The sequence below is a fragment of the Alligator sinensis genome, unplaced genomic scaffold (genome assembly GCF_000455745.1).
Source record: "Alligator sinensis unplaced genomic scaffold, ASM45574v1 scaffold709_1, whole genome shotgun sequence".
Taxonomy (NCBI): Eukaryota; Metazoa; Chordata; order Crocodylia; family Alligatoridae; genus Alligator; species Alligator sinensis.
In genome coordinates, this window is record NW_005842208.1 from 285,568 (window position 1) to 298,557 (window position 12,990).

General features: G+C 54.4%; 2 protein-coding genes across 12 annotated transcripts in view; both read right to left on the minus strand.

Annotated features, from left to right (window-relative positions):
• The window catches only part of LOC102381314 (sacsin-like), a 16,000-nt gene extending 15,610 nt beyond the window's left edge, over positions 1 to 390 (minus strand). Inside the window, 2 exon segments of the mRNA XM_025207769.1 lie at positions 1 to 102; positions 105 to 390. The exon segment at positions 1 to 102 is cut by the window's left edge and continues 2 nt beyond it. Of these exon segments, the coding sequence (XP_025063554.1) occupies positions 1 to 102; positions 105 to 390 (388 nt within the window).
• A 3,321-nt stretch (positions 391 to 3,711) lies between these two features.
• Positions 3,712 to 12,990, minus strand: part of U2AF2 (U2 small nuclear RNA auxiliary factor 2) — a 21,775-nt gene continuing 12,496 nt past the window's right edge. For 6 of the 11 annotated variants that reach the window (XM_025207754.1, XM_025207750.1, XM_025207753.1 and 3 more), the window contains 7 exons: positions 12,164 to 12,280; positions 10,481 to 10,619; positions 9,040 to 9,185; positions 8,150 to 8,272; positions 6,517 to 6,603; positions 5,273 to 5,521; positions 4,154 to 4,288 (listed from right to left, as the gene is read on the minus strand). In XM_025207754.1, coding sequence (XP_025063539.1) covers positions 4,154 to 4,288; positions 5,273 to 5,521; positions 6,517 to 6,603; positions 8,150 to 8,272; positions 9,040 to 9,185; positions 10,481 to 10,619; positions 12,164 to 12,280 — 996 coding nt within the window. Of the gene's footprint in view, positions 4,289 to 5,272; positions 5,522 to 6,516; positions 6,604 to 7,424; positions 7,499 to 8,149; positions 8,273 to 9,039; positions 9,186 to 10,480; positions 10,620 to 12,163; positions 12,281 to 12,990 lie in introns of those variants that run through there. The other 5 variants (XM_025207755.1, XM_025207751.1, XM_025207758.1 and 2 more) reach the window with 3 other exon arrangements.

A 12,990-nucleotide genomic window follows, 5' to 3' on the forward strand; every position in this document is an offset into this window, starting at 1 on the left:
CCCACCCCACCCCACCCCCTGTCGTGCGGCCACAGCCACAAAACACGCAGCTCCACCACGGGGGGATGCCCGCAGCGCCTGCCGCCGCCTTTATACGCCCGGCCGCCCCGCCCCGCCCCTGTTCCCGGCTGCAGCCACTTGAGTTTCGATTCCAGGCGCCGGACTCTCGGTTTCCTTTCCGCCAGGCTTGCAGGGCCTGGCAGTGCTGCGGGGGTGGGGAGGGCATCACTTCTGCTGCCTGAACACGGCTGCGGGGTGACACGCCCTAGCATCCCGGCCTCCGGGGTCTCGCTCGCCTCTCATTGAGGTTGGGGCAGCACCTGGCGCCACGGGACCCCACCTGCCCTCACAGGCGCTGCACAGTAGAGGAAGCTCCGAGGGGAAGCTCATGGCCAGGCCCCGGGCAATGGGGTGGTACTGGGATCCAGGCCCAGGGCCCCTGGCAGGGCATCGTGGGGAGCAGGGGCAGGCCTAGCAGGGTGTGCTTAGACAGGTAGGGAACAGTTTGGCCAATAGCAGGCTCAAGTGAAACTCCAGCCTGAAGGGGACAGGGCTTCCTGCTGCCCAAGCCTGGCCTGTGCCAGCCACAGCTAAGCAATCCTGGGGCACAGCTGAAAGAGGACTGAGGGGAGGTTGTGCTAGATACCCTGATCAGGGCAATCCTACCCCCCAGCACTAATATTGGCAAGTATCTCCAGCCTAGATCCCCACAGCAGCTCCCTTCACAGCTGGGAGAGGGGGGGAAGACCTACAATACAGCAGGTATCTTATCAAGAGGCAGAATGTGCCAGGCAGCTGACACAGCATAGGGGAACTCATAGATTGTTAGGGACTGGAAAGAACCTTGTAGATCATCCAGTCCAGTTCCTCTGCACTAGGCAGGAAAAGATAATTGGGGTCAAGTGATCCCAGCAAGGTGACTGTCCAGTCTCCTTTTCCAGATTTCTAGGATAGGTGACTGTACCACCACTGGAGGGAGTTTGTATGAGTTAAGACACCCTGTGAAGGAGTTTTTCCTGGAATTGAGCCTGAAGCAGCCTTCCAGGAATTTGTATCCATTATTCCCGAGGTGCCCTGGTGAACAGCTGTTCACCAAGCCCTTGATGTACTCCCTTGATGTAGCAGGAAGCCACTACCAAGTCCCCTCTCCACCTTCTTTTGTAGGCTGAAGAGGCCCAAGTCCCTCTGCCTCTCCTCATATGGCTTGTCTTGCAGGTCCCTGATCATAAGGGTGGCTCTTCTCTGGACTCTCATGTTTTTCCACATCCTCATTGAAGTGCAGTGCCCAGACCTTCATCTCCATGCCCACAGCCTCACTGGGAGATGTGGGGTCTGGAGCTAGGAACACCAAAACAGTGGGGGCAGGGCTAGGCCCTTGCCCTAGCAGCACCACAGACAAGCATCCCATCCCTGGGGAAAGCATTTGGCCATCTTGCAACCGGCTCAGTTCCTTACCCAATAGCAGGTGAAGCCACTGTGCTCCCCAGTATCACTGCAGCACAGGCCACAGACTCAGGGCTTTTCTAGGAGGCCAGGCACTTGCATACCATGCCAGACCCTAGCATGCAGTTACTGCTCTGGCCACAGAATGGGACATGCATGCTCACTTAGGTCTGGGAGGAAGTACTGAGTTGTCAGGCCCCAGGCAGAGAAAGGCTGAGGGGGTGGGGCACACTTGCACTGCAGGGCCCACACACAGGGATATACCCCACAAATAGCACAAGGCTCCTGCAGCAGATCAGGGCTTAGGGAACAAGAGACTAGAGCTCAGCATCTACCAAGGACCAGCTCTCAAATGGAGGACAACAGAGGCCTCAATGGGCACTGACAGACTTGAGAAAAACAGGGAAAAAAAACACTTTACTGGAAGAGGAAGTGTGATAGTTCAAGCCAGTATCTGTATATATCTGGCACTTCAGTGAGGCTTTTTGGCACTTTTATCTAAAGCAGATTCACTCAACTATACAGTGTTTTTCCAACTGTTTTTAATAAGTGTATCCCTGACTGCAGGACACAGAAGGCAGGGTGAGGGGGGTAGCACAGGGTGTGAGCTTTCTCCCCACCCACCCACATCTGGCCAGCGCCTATGCAGCCTACAGAAGGGCGCCGCTGCCCTCGCCCCCCCTGGCTCTGCTCCTGGAAGGTAGTGGCACAGGGTGATGGGTGGCAGCGCTCCAGCCCTGCCTGCCTGCCCGTGCATAACCCCCAGGGCCTTCCCAAGTACCCCTGGGGGTAGGTATGCCCCCGGTTGACCACCCCGAACTATTACACAGAGGCCAGAAGCCACACTGAAGAAACGTTGGGCAAGCTAGGTCAAGCCAACAGGATGGCTCTTTGGGGCACAGGCTGCATTTGACGCAGGGGCACACCAAGCTGAAAATAAAACATTGTGGGGGGTGTTAATCCACCTCTACAAGCAGCCCATGTTTCCACAACCACCCTGCAGAGGCCACAAGGGAACCAGGGGGGAGCCACCCCAGCCTTCAACCAAGTGCTCTGCGATCAGGATTGGAGCTTTCTGCTGCAGACCCCAAGGCAGCAACCCCACTGCCACCAGTAAACAGCACAGCTTCATGTGTCCCCAACTCATATCTGCCTCACGTCCTGCTACAGGGCAGCACCGCCTTTGTAATGGCTCCCTCCAGCCCAGCAGGCACAGGAATGACTGAGGATAGAGGCAAAGGAATATAAGGGAGGGGGGGGCACCCTGGGGCAGTAGTCACCAGCCCTGCAGTCCAGGTCCTGCAGTCACTGGCCACTGTGAACTGAAGGACTGCCCAAGATCATCACTGCAAACCATAACCCACAGCAACAGGGCACAGAGCAGTGGAAGGTAGAAGCAGGGAAGGGGGAGCTGCCATTGCAGCAACAGGGCAGGAGTTGGTCAATAGATGCTCACATGCACAGCCCCATGTTAGATGGAGGCAACCCCTGCTCCCTTCCCCCCACCCCCCCTCCCCACCCCATACCAACCTTATGAAGGGGAAGGACACTTCCCCAACTCCATGTGCCAGTGGGTCTGACCGCAAATAAAAAACAAACAAAGACCCCCCCACCAGCCAGGTCCCTCTGCTTTTCAGGAAGAGCATCAACACTCAGTCAACAGTCCCCCTGCCTCTCCTCTCAATCAGCCTGAGCTGGGACCAACATCCCAGAACCTTGGAGGAAGGCAAACCCCCACTGACTTCTAGGCAGTGGTCAGGAGGGGGAAAAATCCTTCCTGGTGTCTAGTGACCAGCCACACCTCTGAAAACAACTGGCAGCTGGGTTGGCACTTAAGCAATTCAAGAGTTTGAGTCTCAAAGCCCCTGGGGCTCAGCCCCCTCACTCACCTCCCATTGGGTATTAACAGCAGGAAGTGTTTTGGTCTGCTGAGCAATGCCAAGACCACAGAGGGCCCAGCCCATGAGGTCATCACTTCCCCGCACCTTTTGTTTTCACCTGAACTCCATTCTAGATTCTACTGTTTCTAGTCCTAATCAGAGCCCAGGGATTAGAGTCTCCCCATGGGCTCAACTGATGGGGTGGCTCCCACCTGAGACTCTGACCCTAGGGGACCAGGGGGTGCAGACCACCTCTGCCAGGACCTTCCCTCTTCACCACAAGACAATAGCGCCCCCCACAAATCATGTCAATAAGAGCTGCATACAACGGATTTGACAGCACTCCCCTTGCCGGAACCAAAGAAGTTGTGGAACAATGCCAAGAGATTGGAAAAACTGTTTAATTACGATGAGAGGGCAGGGGAATAAATGGGAGGGGAAAAAAACCAAGAATCCGTACACACACCGAAGGGAGGGAGATACAACAAAAAGGCCAGAGGGGACTCAAATGAGGACATTCTTCCTTAGCAAATATGAAAACGCCACAGAAAGAGAGAAAGAAAGAGAGAGAGCAGAGAAAGAAGGGAAGAGAGACACCATCTCTACTACAGAGTAACCATCGCAGAAGGGCGGCCACGGAGCCTGGGAGAAGGCAGGGCAGAAATATCTCTTCTTTGAGGGGATGGGGAGAAGGAAAAACAAAAAAATAAAAACAAAAAAACAAACAACCCCCCCGCAAAACAGTTGAAAAAAATGGTTTTGGCCATAAAATATAAACACGCTACGCTGCTAAAGGAGCGTTGGAGCCCCCCGCCCACCCACTCGCTGGGCTACCAGAAGTCACGGCGGTGGTAGGAGTCCGGGTCGCAGTACTTTGTGACCACCACTCTGTTGGCGAACTTGCGACCGGTGAGGCCCTGCATGGCCTTCTGGCAGTCAAAGACAGATGTGAACTCCACAAAGATCTGCAAGGGGAGGGAGAGTGCAAAGAGTTAATGGCCACCACTGCCCATGGCTGCCTCATGGATCCATAGCAAGGAAGGCCAGCAGGTCACTGAAAAGGCTGCCTTGAGGCAAAGGCATCCAAGGCCTGGGGTGGGAATGCTTCCCTTAAGAACAGGACTGGGTGCCTTGTGGGAGCAGTGGCTCTGCAGTTTCTTAGCCCCCTCCCCACCAGAGGCCAGGCTTAGATGGCATCTCACAAGGATCAGACTGGTATGGACTGCTGGGGTTTGTTTTTTTTTGTTTTTTTTTTTTTTACTTCCTCTGTAGCAGGGGTGTGACCTACATAGACCTCTTGAATATATATTGACAACATTTCATAGAAGCAGAACATTGGCTGCAATGGTCCCCCTGCTTTACTAGTTGTAGGTTAGGATGTTAGGTCTATGTTGGATCAGCATGGACAGTACTCTTCTATAAACGTTTGGATTATGGTTTATATAGGATGGATTGGATAGGGATGGATCCTGCCTGAGACAGGGGGTTGAACTAAATGACCTCTGGAGGTCCATTCCAACACTACTTCTCGTTGAGTTTAAGGGGCACCACAACCAAAGTTCCCACAGGGTCCCACCTCCCCACTCTGGCAGCGAGAGCAACAGCATTGTGGGAAAGGTAGCATGTGCAAACAGCCAGCCCTGTGGAACACAGTACACAAGGTGCGACAGGCTATTCCGAAACAGAAGTGCCCAGTCTGACTGTCCATGGAAGGGTCTGGGCTGAAACTAGAAGTTTTTGTAGAAATACATACTTTCCAACCAGCACTACTGAGGAATCTCAGCTCCCAGCCCCTGACTCCAACCTTCCAGATCCCACTGTCCTGCCACAGCTGGGAGAGAAGCTAGACATTCCAGCACCCGACATATCCACCCATGTTATCCGACCAGAATCTGCAACTCCCTTCCCCCAACTTAAAGTGGGGCCTGGACCCTTGCAGCCAGCCGTACCTTGCCACAACCGGGGACCTCAACACCGTCGACAGGCCGGGGAATCTCAATGGACTTGACTACGCCGTACTTGCTGCATTCGTCACGCACGTCCTCTACAATCTCCTCATACTCTTCATCATCCAACAGCTCCTCAGGCAGCACCATGTTCATGAGGCAAAGCACCTCAGTGGGGTGCCCACCCATTTGCACCTGCGAGCTCATCAGCCCAGGCACCTGCAGCGTCACTGGGGTCTGGTTTATTGTGCTCTGCAGGAACATGGCAGGAAGGTTATAGGGTGCCCAGCACTAACACCCACACAAGAAAGCCCTGACCAGAGGAACTGTGGTGCTGGTCCCTGGCATGCTTTGCCCAGTCATCTTCCTCTCTGCAGGCCCAGCCTCTCTCCCCACTCTCCCCCAAAGCCATAACCATCCTTCTTTCTGATTCCACTTCCTCACCTGTTGCCAATGCCCACCCAGTTGGTCCTTGTGACAGAGGCTCATGTTCCTAGCTTCTGCCAGTGTCTGAAGCCCCAGCCAGGCAGAGGAGAGCACCAGCAATTCAGAAACAACTCACTTTTGTGCCCCCTGGTAAATCTGATCTGTCACTTAGTTTCCTGTTCTCTCAGATGCAACAGCAAACTCACTGCCTGAAGGACTGACACCAGCTCTCCCCACTCCTGGTATGGCACTCAACCTCAGCTCAGGAGAACATCTGACAGGTTCATGGGATTCACCACCTCCAGCATAAGACAATCCAGTAGGACTAGCATGCTGCAACCCATGTGTTCACAGAGCAGGTGGCAGCTCTATGCACTGGGGCAAGTAATAAAAGAACCTCCACACCAATGATCCAGGGTCAGGGAGCACTACAGACACCTCACCATCAACCCATCCTCAGTGCGTCTCAGACCTAGAGAGCAGATTGAACTTGGGTGTTCTAGCTTCCATCCCCTGTACACACACATTCTAACCCACCAGAACCCACGGGTGATGCGTAGGGGGTGCACATGGGTGTAGGTGTACCCGGAGTGTGGTGCTCCACCCCTTGGTGGGACAAGGCTGCACTGGCATCTGCAGGCAGTCCACAAACCCTGCTGGCTGCTGCCAACGGCGCCTGTAGGCGCTCACCACCCCTCCCCGTCAGCGCAGCCATGCCCCCCAGCTGCTGGGGACATACATTGTTTATGTCAGAACCCACTACCCTCTCCAAGATTTCTCTCAGAAGTCCAGGCTTCAAGTGCCCAGGAAAGCCCACTCACCAGCGTGGCGTTCTTAGCTCCCACACTGGCCCTCTGGACCAAGAGCTTCTTGTCGCCCAGCTGCATGCCATTTAGTCCAGCGATGGCCTGTAAAGCAGAGGGCAAATGAACTCTGGTGCCCCCCACGCCTATGTGGGTCATCCCCTGCATCCCCCAGGGAGGGAGACAGACACACACACACACACACACACACATACACACACACAGCTCTACTGCCCCAGAGCTCAGGGCTGGGCTAGATTGGGCCTGGTGGCAGGGGAGCCTGTCCTGAACAGGGAGGAACAGTGTTCAGAGCCCAAGAGGGCAGGTGCAATAGAGACAGCCCAAACCATGGTGGTCTCCAGCTGGGCAAACAACCCCAGACTGGGGCACCAGTTGTTACCTGCATCCCAGGAGTCGTCCTGGTCGCCCTCCCGGGCATAAGGGAGCACCACAGCCAGACACGAACACAGCCTCGCCAGTCCAGGAAAAGAATGGCTCGACACCACAGGCCACCCTTGCTGCACACCCCATACAGCAGAGGTTTGCCTTGGCCAACATGACAGCAGAACGGGGTGAGGGTGGCTTGGGACAGGAAGTGGGGGGTGGAAGACAGGCAGCCGCACACACGCGAGCCCCTCTCGCAGCTCAGTCAAGCACCAAGGTCCAGCATGCACCACCAGCTCTTTAAAAGCCCTCCGAGATTGGGGCGAAGGGGAGGGGAGGAGGGGGGAGGGGGAAAAGAAGGGTTATGAAGTTACGCGCACCTAAGGATTCCTCTCTGCAGTGGGCCCCCTCTCTCCCAGCAGTGCTGTGTGGGGGAGCTTTTTTTTTTTTTTTTGCAAGGGGCATTTTAAAAAGGGGGCGGAGAGGTGGGATTTTTTAAATCCAAAAAAAATACATTAAAAAAAATATATATATATACTTGCATTTGAACAACTATCGCTGGGAATGCAGCGCACTGAGGGCCCCTGAGGGAACAGTTCTCTTCCTCCTCCTCCCGCTATAACAAAAAGCACAGCGGGAGAAGAGAAAACACCGTTATCTAGAGTCTTGAGAGATGGCTACAGGCCACAACCGACGCCAATGCAGTGGAGCAGAGGGAGGGCGAGGGGGGAGGCAGAAGGGGCATCATGGCAGCGCCAAACTGCAGCCAGCGCCGATGCAAATCCTCTGTGCTGCTCAGGGCCAGGAAGGGTGGAAGGAAGGTCTTACCAGCTGGCAAGGCACAGCCAAAGCTGTGGCTTCACGTGGTTTATTTTTCAGCTGGTCAGACTGACTGGGGAGGGTGGGGGACGACATGGGGGACGGGTCAGGGGCACAGGGAGCAGAGGCAGTCACGGCGAGGACACACAACCTAGGGGGGGAGGACGGGCAGGAACAGCCCGGGTGGCTGGCACACCGAGCTGTAAGGAGAGAGAGAAAGAGACGAAGAGAGAAAGACAGAGACGGGAGCCTCCTAGGAAGGGGTGGGGTGGGGTGGGGGTGGAAAAAAAAAAAAAAAAAAAAAAATCACCTGCTCAAGGATGGGAGGGGAAAAAAAAAACCACACACACACCCCCACAGATGGATGGACGGACAGACGGCGGGCCCTCTGAGGGCGGCAGAGCTGCGAGGAGAGGGGATCAGGGGAGACAGGGGCAGGCCAGCATACCTGGTCAGTGACGTTGATGTCCACATACTCGCAGAAAGCATAGCCCTTTGACAGCCCGGTGGCACTATCCTTCACCAGATTGAAAGCCTTCAGGGGCCCAAAGGACGTGAGCAGCTCCTTCACCTATGCAGAGGAAGCCGGGGGTCAGGAGTAAGCAAGGAAGTGGGGACCTAGGGCTACAATGATTGCCATGAGGCTGAGGTGGTGAATCCCCAGCCCTGCTGTTGACCTATCTGTGGTCCATGCCTCAGTTTCCCCTTTCAAGAAAACTCAGTGAGGCAACGATCACGAGGACCTGGGCAGCATCCAACATGGAAGGACCCCACTTCACAACAGCCCTGCCATATCCAGCATAATACCCCATGCTGCTCAGGGACCCGGTGCCTGGCCATGGGGAGAGAGGGCCCCACACACTGCTGTATTGCACAGAGGACAAGGCTGCTTGTGGAGTGGCAGGACGGTGCTATGGCTGTGAGGAACAGCTAGCTGGGGTCAGCAGGGGTTAGTCCAAGCTAGAGCAGGCCTCAGGCAGGGAAAAAGCTTCTTTAACACGAACAGGGGCTGGCCTGTACCAGAGAATGCCAAGAGGTGGGCAGGCCAAAAGCACACCTGAGGTGACACTGGGTGCAGCTTACTACCAGGGGAAGGTATAAATTCCCTCACTGCCCCCAAGTTCATTGTGAGCAGAGGCTCCCCAGGTCAAGAACCACTGCCTGTACAGCCCTGCCCACCCTGAGGTCTTGGATTAGCACATCACCAGCCCTATAGCTCATGGATCAACAAGGAGACCCCAGCAAAGAACCCTGGGAAGGAGTCTCAACCATGGAATGTCTGTTGTGAATACAGCAGCAGAACAAGAGCGGAGCTGCTTGGAGGGGCACTGGGCATACCTGATCATCATTAAGATAGTTGGGCAAGCCTCCGATGAACAGCTTGTGAGCAGAGTCTGGGACCACCGTTGACACCACGCCTGCGAGCGGAGAGGCAGAGAAAGGGGTGAGAGCTCCCCAGCAGACGCGGGGATGCCTGAGTGAGTCTGAGTAGCAGCGCCCAAAAAAAAGAAGGGCAGCATGAAACCCCTGGCCCTGATGGGGGTCTCAGATGTGGCTGTTTCTTCAGGCTGCCTCTGCGGCTGTCAGCCAAGAGGCAGTGAAGAAACATTCGTTTTCAGGGGAAGGGGAGATAGAGTTAACCCTTCCGTTATCCAAATATCCTCTAGGCCAGGCTGCTCTGCCAACACCTGCCACTTCCTGTGCCACAGTTGAGCTGGGTCAGCACAATGCTAATGGAGGGCTAACTAGGTCAGGTGCAGTGACATGCCTACATGCCAGTACTATATCCCACACTAGAGTCAGCATACACCAAGCAACCTGGCACAGAACTTCTTGTGGGGAGGGAAGGGTCTCCCTACCAGTAGGATGGGCTGCAGGGCTGCATGATCCAAAATGGTGGGAGAGACTCAGCTGTATCCTGAAATCCTTGTGTTCAGTGAAAGAACTCTGGAAACCAACTCACACCAGATTCCAACAGCAGCATGAAACCACCATGGGTCCAGCTGTGCCACTGAGGGCCACAACAATGCCAGGCATGGCTAGTAAGGGTCACCCCTACCCAGAGGATGCCTGCTCCTTTCCCTTTCAGCAACCCCTGTACTTTGCTGTACTGCCCTGACCCTGCACCCGCCTCCCTGGAGATGGGCCCAGAGGTGAAAACACTCCCTCCATTTTCTCATTGGGCACCAGTCTGAGCTAGGTCGGACCACCCAGCAAAGCAGCTTTGCAAGCAAGAGGAAAGGGTGTCTGGCTACGCAGCAGAGTCCAGTACCATACAAAGAAGTGGAGACTCCTGCGCTGGGCCAGCTGGCCAGCATCAGGAGCCAGGACACTCAACTGGGTTAGTCATAGAGATCAGGGGGATGTACAGGTGTCCCCAGTGTTCCCTGTCCACAAATGAATGAGGACAGGCCCCAGGACAGAAGCAACATCTCAGAAATGCTGCACTCAGTGCAACAGCCAGCTATAAACAAGGAATGCTCACTCGGTACAAGACAGGACAACTCCTTGTACAGAGACCACTCATTCTGTGCCAAGGTGTAGCCACCTCTGAGGTAAAGCACTGGGACCACTGAAACACCCCAAGTCCCAAGTTGAGCATCAGTCCATATCAGACTAACACAGCATGGACTGGAGCTAGCTCTGCTAGCAACTGTGGGACTGAGGCCACTCGCAGAGAGCCAACCCTCACTGGAGTTATAAGGCACGCACAGGGGCAGGGTGTATACTAAGCAGGGGTGCCCAATCATAGGGGTATACACTCTCCCCAGATGCTCACCAGGCACGTAGACTGAGGGGTTCTCCGACATGCCAGGCAGAGGCTGGTAGTCGTGGGGACGACGGATCTTCAGTGACTGGCCCTGGAAGATGATGCCGTCGAACGCCATGGCCTGAGTGGTTTCATCCACTGATCGGAACTACAGGAAGTCAAGAAAAGAGTGAGGGACAAGGACAGGAACCTCAATCCAAACAAGAGGGTGCCAGGCCAAATCAGATCCTCAAGTGTCATCTTTTCCTCACTGAAGGAGGCGCTGTCAACCTTTTGCTACCGCAAGCTACTGCTTGAAACCCAGGCCCCTTCAGGGGCATACACCCTCGCAATCATCAGATGCTGTAAAGAATACAGATTGGGGTGCTCAAACCCCAGCCTGAAGGCCAGATCCAGCCCCTGGCACCACGCCATCCAGCTCACAGGGCTCCCTACAGGTCTGAAAATCTGGCAGTGGGGGAGTGGTGCCACCACACCCCTGCTGCCAAATTTCCACATCTGTAAGGAGCCTCAGGGTCTACATTAGATTGGGTGCACAGGGCAGCAGAGAACCCAAACCCAGAGTGCAGGGCCTAGCATTGACAGTGTAGACCCCACCCCAGGGGCTGGCCCGAGACCCAATCCCAGCAGCTAGAGGCCAGCTGAGCCCACACAGGGCCCTATTCAGGCACATGGGGCCTAAATCTGGCCCCGCTCCACTCATCCAGCCCACAGGGCCAAAACCTTGAGCATCACTGGTACAGATAAAGGCAGGCATCCTGGGGACATGTCCTCTGCTGCTGTGACTCAAGCATGCCAGGCTGACACAGGCCACACCCAGTCTATTCCTTGGTTGGATATGGCCCACAGGCCACGAGTTGTTGATTCCTACCCTAAAGACTTCACTCAAATGCCAAGCACCCTGGGAGATGATCAGATTCCAGCCCCAAGCCAGCACTTCCCCAAAACACCAGCAACTAGCTCCCTGTTTTGCAAACCTATTTCTCAACAACACCTCACCAGGACTGCAGACCCCATTTACCTCTCCAAGCTGAGCGCTCCACTATAATCACATCCCCTACAATGCCCCACCAGCAGCAGATACCCCTGTGAATCACTTCAAAAGAAGAAGGAACCTATCCATGATGTATCTGGAGCCAACAGCACCATGCCCTGCTAACCCCACTAGTCCAGAGCCTGAGATTCGCTTCTGGAAATGTTTAAGTCCAGAGAGGAACTACTCCTATTGTCAGCTCTAAGCTCCACCCACAGCTCCCAGCTCCAAGACCATACCGCCCAGCCTCAATACAAAGCCTTCACTGGACAGAGAATCTGCTGTGTTGCTAGGTGGCCACTAAATGAGTCTGCCCTTTTGCCCACTAAGCTTGAAGCTAACAGGTCCCAGGATCCACACTCCCTCCTCCTGCTCAACCACCAAGCAGGCAAAGAGACAAAAGGACCTCTCTCAGATACATGAAAAATACTCTGCTTAGCAATTCAGTGGAAGACAGGTCTTCTTTGAAGGGTCTTTGTGACACCTTCCCATTTGGCTCCATCTCTATCAAGAGGCCTGAGCAGCCCCCCCCCCGCCCCAAACAGACACAATACCCAGCACTGCCACACTCACACTCTCACCTTTCTTTCCATACCTCACAGAATGTTTTCCCCGGTTATGATGCAGCCTGACCCTCAGGACAGTGTTCCTTCACTCACCTCCAAGAATGCAAAGTTCTTGTCCTGGTTGATCTGTACAGCCAGGACAGGGTTGCCTGGTGCTTGGGTCAGACCTCCAAGGCGCATTTGTGCATTGAAGAAATCCATCATGGCCTCCTAGAAAGAGAGAAGGGGAAAGGACATGATGTAGGACAGCCTAGCACCCTGGTCCAGAATTTCAAATAGATAGCAAAGAGCAGGTTGGAAAGCTGGAACAGCCTACTTGCCTTGAATGATGGTAGCAAACTTTTGTGCTACGAGGGATTTCAGCCCCACAATTTTCACTTTAAAAAGAAATGGAAACAACTCTTTGATCTTGTTTTTTTGTTTGAGTGAGTCAAATTCAAATAAAAAAAAGAACGAGAGATAACTTCCATTCACTAATGCTATGCAGGGGCAGGGACCGGCCTTCCCCCAAGGCCTGTCTGACACCTGGTCCTTTTTGGAGTTGGGAGAACAAATGCCAAAGGGCTTCAAAGTCTTACTTTTCAGGGAAATTAACACATCAATGATATCATGACCAATTCCAAGAGCAAAAAGAGGAAATACCCAGACCCAAATGGCACCCATTACGCAGGAGAAAGAATGAGACCTGATTACATTCACCACACAGCCAGGATGCTCATACACAGACCAGCTCAGTACAGGGGTATAAGGGCAGCTGCAAGACCATAGCAGTGTTCAACACCAGAATGAAGAGCAACCCTGAAGCCCTTGCTACATCCTGGACACAACCAGCCTGCAGAACCCTCCCTGCTGCACCCAACATTTCTGATCAGCGAGTGGTATTCCTGAGGGGATGCTAAACACTGCTCCCCTTTCAGCAG